This window comes from Salmo salar, chromosome 03, assembly GCF_965601325.2.
Source record: "Salmo salar chromosome 03, fSalSal1, whole genome shotgun sequence".
Classification (NCBI taxonomy): domain Eukaryota; kingdom Metazoa; phylum Chordata; class Actinopteri; order Salmoniformes; family Salmonidae; genus Salmo; species Salmo salar.
Genome location: NC_138293.1, coordinates 61,606,142 through 61,617,479, shown reverse-complemented (window position 1 = coordinate 61,617,479; position 11,338 = coordinate 61,606,142). Strand labels below are relative to the sequence as shown.

Genomic DNA, 11,338 nt, shown 5'->3' with positions numbered 1-11,338 from the left:
AATTCTGATTTGCGACAGCAGATGTCACCCAAACCAAACTCATTTACAACTGTATTTCATGTAGGCCTTTACAGCAGCCTACATACAGATTGTAGCAGATGGCATGATCATCATGTGGAATAAAAATCGTTGGCGTGTATTCTAGATACTTTTTCTAAGTCATGTTCACGATGTTGTCCTGCGCCTGTTCCACTGTGATGGTGGTTTCCACTAGATAGCACAGCTACAAAGTAAAAATGGGCTTTATCAAAAAAATTCATAAAAACACAAAATTAATTTGTTGGTCTTAATTGAAGATTAGGGTTAGACATAAGGTGTGGTTAAGTTTAGGGTTAAGGCTGGGTTTAGGTTTAAAATCAAATTAGAAGAAGATACATTTTAGAAATAGGCGGAGTTTATGACTTTGTGGCTGTGGTAACTAGTGACGACAAATGATGGCGGTGTGATAAATCTAGTTCCGCATTCCATGGAATCAACCAACTTAAAAGCATTGAGTATTGCTATTTGCGTTGGATTTCAGTATCAAATATAGTATACGCTGATCGATCTCCATAGATTGATATCTGATCACGGGATTTATCCAATTATAAACGTCGCCTCTGAAATCAAGTGTCTCCCGTGGGACCACCCCCTTTCCTTTCTCATCGGGAGCGCGGCATTGGAAAGAGAGGCGCCGTGCCCGCGCTTTACGTGTCTGGTTCGTGTACTGACAGCCAGCTGTGCGATTAGAACGACAACAATCTCCCGGATTTGATAAATCCATCCGTCAAACTCGACACGTATTGTTTGGGAAGAACACTTTTACTTGACAAATATTTTTTTTAATCGTTTAATTTATCCAACTAGACAGCATTCCTCAAACATGAATCCGTCGTGTGGCAGATGTGGCACAATCGTGTACCCCACGGAAAAAGTGAATTGTCTGGACAAGGTAAGGGAAAAAATATTTGCAACCAAACATTTGAATTCGCAGTCCCCTGCTTCTGTTTGTGTATTAATCATTCCATTTTCAATACAATTTTCTTTAGCGTGTTTAATGATTTGTGATGCCCGGGCAGGTAGGCTAACATTAGCTAGATAGCACGTTACCTGTCTGTGTGGATGTGATTGTGAACGACTAGTAACGTTAGCTAGCTTGCTCTTTTGATTTGTTGATGGACGTTTAGCTAACTAGCTAATTAGGTTTACTAGCTAGTAATGTTATCTAGCTAAGTAGACGTTTTAAATTCAGATTTTTATTTCACATTTGCCACGTTGGATTTTAACAGATTTGAATGCTTGAACGAAGTGTTTCCTGTTTTCACCACAGACAAGCCAGTTTTAGCTCGCCGCGTTAACGTCTGGTTAGCTAGCTAACGTTATCAATGACAGCAATGTGGTTAACATTGCCATCAGCCAAACATCAGACCAAAGTGCCAGATTGTGATTGATGGCATTAAAGATTTACTCCGTTGCATTGTGAAATCTATCTTACTAGGTTAGCCCAAACTGTTAATTTAAGTTAACGTAACGTTACCTAGATAGCGAGATTAATGAGCATGTTCGTGATTTCGAAGTTAGTTTCAGTTCTCACCAAATCCAGAAATAAACATGTGACGCGTTACCATCGCGAATTTCATAGCCATAACTTCCTGGTGTAATTTGTGTCAGTGTTTGTTTGACTCAAGCTAAGCATCTTGGTTTTTCAGGTTGGAACAATAATTTGGGGTTCAGTTGCAATATAGTGCCTTATCAAAATCCAGTGTTTGCTAGCAGCTCGCACACGCTACTCCGGATAAGGAAGTGTAATCTATCAAGGTGTGGAAGATTTAAAACTCAAAGGGAACAGAGCCATGCTTCACACGTTAGGTGAAATTGTCAATACTTTTTAAAAAGTCCACACAATGTCACAACATCCATCTGTGAGGGCTTTGTGTGCACGCACAGACTAGCGAGTGTAATATAAAACAGTCACTCTACTATCGTGGTCTTGTCTGTTTAGTCTCTTGTCACTCAGTACTGCAGTAACACATGTTCTGCAGCATGTTGTACCTGTCAGTTGTTGTCTTGTGTAGCTCATTGTTATTTATGCTGTCAACGGAAACGACACTACCTTTATGGCACATCTAGCCAAGTGTTTAGCGTGTTGGGCCAGTAACCGAAAGGTTGCTGGATCGAATCCCCGAGCTGACAAGGTAAAAATTTGACGTTCTGCCCCTGAGCAAGGCAGTTAACCCACTGTTCCCCGAGCGTGGAAGACGTGGTTGTCAATTATGGCAGCCCCCCTGCACCTCTCTGATTCAGAGGGGTTGGGTTAAATGCGTAAGACACATTTCAGTTGAATACCTAGTCAGTTGTACAACTGAATGCATCTCCCTTTCCCTTACACTCTTGTCAATCAAGCTGAACCGCACAATCCCTGTACCCACTTCTTTATGCGCACAGGATAGGCCAAGGCTATAATAATCACATTCTCATGTGGTCCCTCTTTGTGTAATTTGTAGGTCCGTTACTTTTGCTGCCAGAGCGCACTGAGCAGAGTGCACATTGCATTACTCTAGTGGAGGATGTGGGTGGGGTCACCCTTTGTGGTGAGAGAAGGATGCATAGGCATTTTCTACACACTCTCAGCCTTGTGATGCCGGGGGCAAGTTTACAAATTGTCTACTGGACATTGGGAAGGCCTTGTGTAGTCGACCATAAGTGGGTGTAAGCTATTTGGGTCGATAGATGGAGCGTCTGGTGAGAGATGATAGCGCACATTACCAGACATCAGAGATGCCAATACTTGTGTGCACTGCACTCCCATGGGTTTGAACTCCTCATACTCCGTGTTGCGCAAGAACAAGGCCCTTGTTATTGTTGTCCGACAGGATGGAGATGAAATTGACAACCCTGACCTTGGATTGAAATGTTGATCCCAAAATAAAACTATCCCTTACATATTCATGTAAACTGTTTCTGGGTGTTCTGGCTAGAAATCAGGTGAACTGAACATCTGCAGAACCGCCACCGTGTTCTCTGGAAAATCGTGAGCACGCCGCCCCGACGCGGCGCACATTCCGGCAGACAGACACTCCCATAAAAATGTGCTCTGTCAGAGGCCTGCTGTGCTGCCTTGTCTCTCCCTCTGAGCCCAGGGAGCGTCTGTCTGTCTTAGCTGCTATTCCGCATCAGCGCTCTCCTCCTCAGACATGAAAACAACCTCCATATTCCCCTTCTGGGCACTGGCTGCCCTTCTCGTTTGTTTAAACCAGACGAGGCCAGCCGCGACGGGCGGCAGTTTTTCCAGTCTGGTTCAGGTGAAGGTAGTCAAGGCTGCAGCGTGCGGATCCCTCTGCGACCGCTGAATACTTGCTTACCTGACAAACTGTCTTCTGGTGTAATGTATGGGGCTGTGCTGTGGAGAAGCTGGGTCATAGACGCTTGTTTGTCTGCCGCCCTGCATTTCATTATAGTGGGACAGGGCTGGGATCTGCAGGAGGAGGGGGCACCTGAGGATGAGGTGTAAAGACAGGAATTGTTATGTGAGACTTAAGAGATTAGGCATACTTATGTCTTGCGTTCAATATGTTGATGTTGCCTGTTACTAATGCAGTACTATGCTTCAGAGGTTTTTGACAAGTCCTCCTAGCTATCGAAACAGATGAGTGCTGTTGAGGACCAGGGGCCTCACTGTAAGGGTTATGTTAACTGCAGGAGATGGGATTTTGCCAGATAGTAGGTTATTCATAACCATAGTGCTGACTGTACACACTATGCAAACCTGGTTTAACCAAGCTCGTAAACATGGCTGTGTGCGTGTATGCCTATTTGAAAGACTGGATTTGTTTGACTGTGTGCAAGACAGTTGATAATGTGTACGTCTGTGTTTCTGCATTGTTCTAAGAGTCTCTGTTATATTGATGGCATGATTTCCTGTGTGGGAGATTCTGTATACAGGTAATCACGTACTCAATATGTACCTTCTACCCTGTCTGTGACTCGTACCTATACTTTTTTTTTTCTTCATTTGGATGGACGTTCTCTCTCTCCCTATGGGCAACATTTCTGCAAGGAGTCTTACCTGCTTTATCAATATTTTGACATAAATACCACTATACGTCTGCTCTGTGGCTTCAAACGTGTGTACCTGGGTGTGAGCGGCCCAGGCAGTAGGGTGAAGGCCTTATCAGTTTCTGCCCAGCAGGGAAGAAGCTCACAAGTTCCTCTCCTCTTTGAAAAGCAGAGCCTCCCGCAGGTAGAGGGGGAGAGTAGGGAGAGAGAGAAAGAGAAACCCGTGATCTTCCTCAACTCTGGAAGAAAGGCAGGTTCAGGGAGGGGAAGCACGCACATAAGGCCCTAAAGAAGAATAAAACAAAGTCTATTATCTCGTGTTCCGGCTGAAATATCGGCTCTTAACATGCAAGGTAACATTTTGGAATGCGTTCATAAGCTAACTTGATAAAAGCTTTTAAAAAGATCATAAAAGGTTACATTAGGGCTAGGCAGTATACCGTATTTGACTATATACCAGTATTGATGCATGGACCGGTTTGGGTTTTTACTTTACCTTCTATAACAGTATTTGAACGTTTGGTTTGTTAAATGTGATATGCCGTGTGTGACGTCCATTTTTATAGTTTACTTCGTTACTTGAGTCATCTCTCTCCGCTCTCTCTCCACGCGCTTTCCACACAGACCTAGTCCCGCCCCCTGTCACTCAAGGAGAGCATTTGTTGTTGCTTGACCACTGGACACCTTTCTTTCAGTCTCTATGGTCATTGCAGCACATGCAACTGTTTCCAATTTGATCTTAAAATAAATCCTCAAGTGTTGTATAATTACAATATTAGTTTCTTTCTTACATCTGCAAACAGCTAGTTTGTATTTTCTTAGCAAGTTAAGCTAAATTGTTAGCCACTAATGCTAATTGCTAGTTAGCTGGCTAGTCAGAGCAATCGTAGCTAGCTAATACAGCCTGATACCAGTGCTGGTGGAGGCCTAAATCAGCAAGTTGTTTGTGCAACAGAGTCTTCTAAATCAAAGAGGAATAGGCGAAGCATGAATATGTTGGCTATATGAATAAAGATTTAATGTAGCCAAAAATTATAGGGTCCCCTAGGAAACGTGTAACATTTTCGTTCCTACCCTGTCACAATAACTCATCCATGGCATTTTCATTCGTTGTCATGTCAATCAACACTGTATTCAAAGTGCCCACTATTATTTATATTCGAACTATAGAATTATAATAAACATTCTATTTCCATGATTCCAAAATTTCACCCAATTGTTTTGATCTAAATCGCAATTGCAACATTTTGGTAAAAAATAAGGCCTAGTATTTTTGCCCATATCGTGGCAGTGTGGAAATGATCTCAAATGAGTGCTGGAAATGCAGAAATGTATGGAAATGTAGGTAATTATTTCAGGTTGAAGTTGAATTGAAAAGTATAAAACAATGATATTTTGGTCAAATCGTCCAGTCCTAGCTTTCATGCTTACCACACCGCTCGTGTCGCAAAATACTTTTACACATGCATGTTATTCAATCATTGCACCCACACTGCTCGCGCGCGCCAACGAGCGTCTGCGTTGCCAGGAGCTAAAATAGAAGTCCGTTCTATTTGTGACGCTGAACGTGGTGCAAGTCCTGCCTCTCCCATCTCCTCATTGGTTTATAGAAGCAGATACCCATGTGCCATCTCCTCATTGGTTATACCCATGTTGGTGATTGAAAGATGAACTGAGGTTGGTCAGTCATGGTAATACACCTTTATAATGAAAGTTAGATTGCAATCACCGTATTAAGTCTAAAGAAAAAGCCTGGAAGCAGGCAAGATGACTAGAAATTATTCGGTTGGCCATTTTATGTGTGGATTAATTGTCGGAGTAGAGGACCTTGTGGATTTCAGGTAAAATAACAATTCAACGTTTATATCCCAGGACAAATTAGCTAGCAACAGCAAGCTAGCTAAATAGGACAAATTAGCTAGCAACTGAAAGCTAGCTAGCTAAATTGCCATAAATGTTTAATGCTCTTCGACCTGTTCCCAAATTAATATAATTGGTTTAGAGTTTGTTTTGGTATTTCAACCTGCATGTCGTGATCGCGTTTGGTGTGGGGGGACAAAATCAATTTGCGAGTCCGGTTTGGGTATGGTGTTTTTTTTTGCTCTGAGTAAATGCAGGGTAGAGGTTTCAAAATAACAAGAATGGTCAAAATGTAGCCATATAAATGGCATGCATAAACAGGCGAAGCAAGGCTCACCTCATCATTGACATTCCCTCAAGGTGCATTTTAGATTATCAAATTATGTGGCGTATTTATTTTATTTTTTAACATTTTAGTACCGCTTTCTGAAATTGGTTATGGTTAGTTCTAATCACATTCCAGATATTATAAAATAGAGCCCTGGAGGATAAGATTAAGATTTATTGTGGCTCCTGTTTAAAATTATTTAATTAAATTGCGACTGGAAAAACGCTTTCAGTGTAAACTGAAACGACTAAACGCAAATGTATAAAGTATGTAGAACGGGCGGCAGGTAGCCTAGTGGTTAGAGCGTTGGACTCTATCTGTCGTTCTGCCCGTGAACAAGGCAGTTAACCCACTGTTCCTAGGCCGTCATTGAAAATAATAATTTGTTCTTAACTGACTTATCTAGTTAAATAAACTAAAAATATGTAGAAAAGATTATGGACCTATGTATTTTAAAATAATTGAATCTTTGAGAACTAACAATCATCAATGAAAGCTAGACAGTAAGGGAGAATTGACAATTCCAAAAATAATTAATTTAGCAGTATAGATCTTATGTTTTAGCAGAAGAACACTGCATTAGCCATGGCAAAATGCATAGCATTTGAGAAAATTGGCTGTATAACAGCAACATTTTCTCTCATCTCCATGGTAGAATATATAGAATTGCAGGAAAATGGCTTTAAAAAAGCAAACATTTCTCTCAGGTCCATGGGTAACTAGGCCGTCACTGTAAATAAGAATTTCTTCTTAACTGAATTGCCTAGTTAAATAAAGGTCAAATACAAAAATGTAGAAATATAAATGTGTAGAATTGCAGGAAATTGGCTTAGAATGCTAAAAGAAGTGTGTAAAAAAAAAAAAAAAAAAGAGAAAATTCTGCCGCTCTAACAATCTGCTGCACCCTCTGCCACACCCACCACCTTAAGCCCCTTTTGATCCAGACACAACCCTGCATGGTACACAGTCTTAGTTAGGTCAAAGGTCAGAATGCAATCTGTTGACTGAACCAACAGATACCGCCACCATCATTTTAAGGAAAGCTGAGAGGTCACACTCAACTCCTCCCCTGTAGCTGAGTCATGTCCACTCCCCCGCTCATCATCTTGGCTGATGCAGTCACACCCCTACAGGCACAAGCCTCATCATGCACTGTTGCTCTGCAAAAAACATATGCAAAACCCCTCTCTCCCCAAATGGCCCCCTCCTGGCTATCTCGTCAGGATCAGCAGTGCCAACTCTCTGCACGCTAGTCTGCCTACCGCCTGTCAGCACTGACTGGACCGTTCTATAGACTGTTTATAACAGGCTCATTCAAATACACGGCGTCCATAACTAACACTGATGATCTGTCAGTTGATCTTATTCAAATAGGCCTTTCTGATACGGTCTGATCAGACAAGCAAGTCATGTAATTCAGTGTTTTTCCACTGAAATGAGCCTAGGCCTATTTAAATAGTTTGGCAAAATTTAGATGGAATGTATTTTAAAAACTGATTAATGTTGTCCGAGGGGTGAGCGGTTTTTCCAGTCAGTCGCCTCCATTTGTGACTCAGATCAGAGGCAGGGTCCATGGTGGAGTCAGTCACCTGAGGTAGTGACTCATGCGTTGCTTCCCTGGTCAGGTGACTTGGTAAGGTAGTTAGTTCTGTGCTCTGTATGTGTGTCTATGGAACTGGGACACCCATTGCTCTCAATACTATGGTTCTATTAATAGGAATACAGAGATTTGATTTTCCTGTTCTCTCTGTGTGAGAGAGAATTTAGGAAAAGACTGTGGAGAAGGGACTGTTCAGACGAACTGTAAATGAACAGTTCAAGCTGGGTCTGTTCTTCCTGTCCAGAAACAAGTGATTCAACATTCTACCAAAATGCCCTGAGTCTCTCAGCTCTCCACAATCAGGGATTTCAGAATTGTTTGGTGCCGGGCAGGCGGTGTCTCTGTCTAAGCACACTACAGCAGATCTCCACACACTCACCACAAGTGGTCTGTTGATGCGTGTTAAGTGCATATTTTAGCGAGCGCTGTGCTTCTCCCACTGGCCAACATAAGCATTTGAGTGTGGTAAAAGCAAACGCATCAGGTAGTTCAATAATTAACAGTGGGATTTAATGAGTTAGTGTAGCATTTCCCAAACTCGGTGCACTTTTTAGTTTTTTGCCCTAGCACTACACACCTGATTCAAATGCTCAGTTGATTAGTTGCATCAGCTGTGTAGTGCTGGGGCAACAACCAAAATGTGCACCCCTTGGGGTCCTGAGGATTGAGTTTAGGGGAAACCCTGAGTTAGTGGCAGCCAGATGTGGGCTCACTGAGGCAACACACACACACACACACACACACACACACACACACACACACACCAGTGAATGAGTGCGTGTGTGTGTCTGATAACCTTGTGAGTGTAGTAGTGTCCCTATCGGGTGTGCACACAGCCAGACAACGTGTCTTGAGTGCCTCCTATAGCCTGGGGTCTGTCCATACTGGGCGGGGTCTCGGCCGCAGTCTGAGGGATCGTTAGGCTGACCGAGCACGTTCACAACATTTAGTCCTGGGCCCCTGCTGACAGACACACATGCCCGGGAGCTGCGCTGATGCAGGGAGACAGTCCTGCTTTTTACTGGATCACATTTTCTCGGCCTTCGTTTCTGCCGTGTCCCGATTCTCTTACTGACTGCCTGATCCAGCCTCTCAGCCTCAGCACCCACTCAGGCCCCAGCCGGGTTCTTCTGGAGTCTGAACACTGATAGTCTCATTCCCTCGTTCTAAATGAATCGCTCCTCCTCTCCTTGTCTCTCAGTGGTGTATTGGCCCCAGAGATGGCCATGGAATCTGTGGGAGGGAGTAGTCCTGACCTGGTGGGTTTGCAGGTTTCGGCCAGGTATTATATTTTTTTTTGACACGGCTGCAATCCAAGCCTGTTCTCTATGGAACTGGAATTCGCCCAAGGTCAATATTGAGTTTACCCCGGTAAACACAGGATCAAAGTCCACTGCTGCCATTCAGCTCACCTTAACCCCTCCGTTTGCGGCATTAGCGCCCGCAGTCACACATTCTATTGGGTCCCTCTTTGTTCTATTTGTTTATCCATCACTGCTCAATAACACAGATTAGGATTACAGATTAGGGGAGATGCCCAGAGGGAATGTAGAGCGTATGGCAACGGGGAGACTGGAGTTGAGACATTAGGTTGGGATGAATATTTAGACAGGTGGACAGACGCCTTCTAAAATGGCCACCGCATCTGGAAAAAGCTGAGGCCTAGATTTTAGTAGAATTGTGAACTACCCACACAGTGGTGGTGTTTGATCTGTCAGCGATTTGACATGGCAGAGCCACAGAGAGGGAGAGGCAAAGACGATGCATCCGCCAGTGGGTCTTATCTCTCTGACTGGGCCTGTGTAGTGTGGTTGGGGTATAGGTTTGGCCCAGTGTTGCTGGCTGGCTCTGGATCAGAGCTCCATTGACCAGGGCCTGTGTCCAGAATGAGCCCACTCCTTTGTCTGCCTCAGCCCGGCTCTGCTGGTCAGCAGCTTCACACACACACACACACACACACACACACACACACACACACACACACACACACACACACACACACAGTCCTGGGTGGTCCGTCCGTAAAGGCCAGTGTGAGAACAGACTAGAATTCTGAAAAGGTATCGGAGAGAATGGGGTCATGGATTTAAGGCAAATGCTTTTGTCCCGTAGTGGATAACCTCTTGAGCATCTGATCCCGTTAGCGGGATCAAAATCCAGCGAAAAATCATATCGCCAATTAGCATTAAAAAATTATCATAATTTTTTACAAAAATAAAAAATATATATTTTTTTTTTTTATAGATACACCTCTCCTGAATCGACCCACGTCGTCCGATTTCAAAAAGGTTTTACAGGAAAAGCAAATCATTAGATTATATTAGATGAGTCCATCGTAAAAAGCAGCTTCATAGCCATTTTCCGACCAACCACTTCCATCACATATTATCAATAAACAGCTAAATGTAGCACTAACCTTTTACAAACTTCATCAGATGGCACCCCTAGGACATCATGTTATACAATGCATGCATTCTTTTGTTCAATAAAGGTCATATTTATATATAAAAACAGCATTTTACATCTCTGTCTGACGTTGACTACCTAATTTCCCCTCAAAAGCGTCCCGGTAAACAATGCTACGTTTCAATAAATTGCTATACTATAACGATTTTTTAAATGTATATTGTCAATCTAACATTTATAGATGAATATCTCTTGAGAACACCCGTCATACCAGATTTTAAATTAACTTTACTGGGTAATCACACTTTGCGATAAAAGGAGATGCGATACTCAGAAAATCAGCTAATATACAGTGCTCGGCGCCATCTTGGATGCAACAGTATGAACCATCTCATCTTCAATAATATTGTCAATAATCGCCTACCTTTAGTTGTCTTCATCAGAAAGCATCCCAGGTCCACAACAGATGTATTTTCGGTCAAAAAGTCCATACTTCACGTTCCATTAGCCTGATGTTGGTAGCGCGTCCTATGGCTCTCTCCAAACGCAGCTCTGCACTTCATACTGAAAGCAATCCTCGCGCATGTAGGTTCGTTCAAACATGTCAAACGTTGTATAAAATAAATGTTCAGGGCCTCTAACACCAAGAGAGCCAATAAGATTCGAGGGGGATGATTTCATTGCCTTTAAAACCGTTTCCAAAGGTGGGGGCAGACATGGCCGCCGGCGTCATAATGGTGATGGCCCATCCCCTGTGACCAATTTCAAACTCCTGTCATTCACTGAGTTTTGACTCTATAAGGCTCAAACCACTGTGAAAGGACTGGCGACATCTAGTGGAAGCAATAGGAAGTGCCAAAATATTCCTAAACCCCTGTGTTTTTCAATGGGATAGGTTTAAACTCAATACAACACATCAGGTATCCACTTCCTGTCAGAAAATGTCTCAGGGTTTTGCCTGCCAAATGAGTTCTGTTATACTCACAGACACCATTCAAACAGTTTTAGAAACTTTAGAGTGTTTTCTATCCATATATAATAAGTATATGCATGCCCTATCTTCTGAGTTTGATTAGTAGGCCGTTGAAAATGGGAACGATTTTTTTTCA

At 42.9% G+C, this 11,338-nt stretch overlaps 1 protein-coding gene across 1 annotated transcript in view; it reads left to right on the top strand.

Annotated features, from left to right (window-relative positions):
• Positions 1–442: 442 nt before the first annotated feature.
• The window catches only part of LOC106600981 (LIM and SH3 domain protein 1), a 46,704-nt gene continuing 35,808 nt past the window's right edge, over positions 443–11,338 (top strand). The window contains exon 1 of the mRNA XM_014192799.3: positions 443–931. Within this exon, the coding sequence (XP_014048274.1) occupies positions 863–931 (69 nt within the window). The 5' untranslated portion in view covers positions 443–862. The remainder of the gene's footprint in view (positions 932–11,338) is intronic.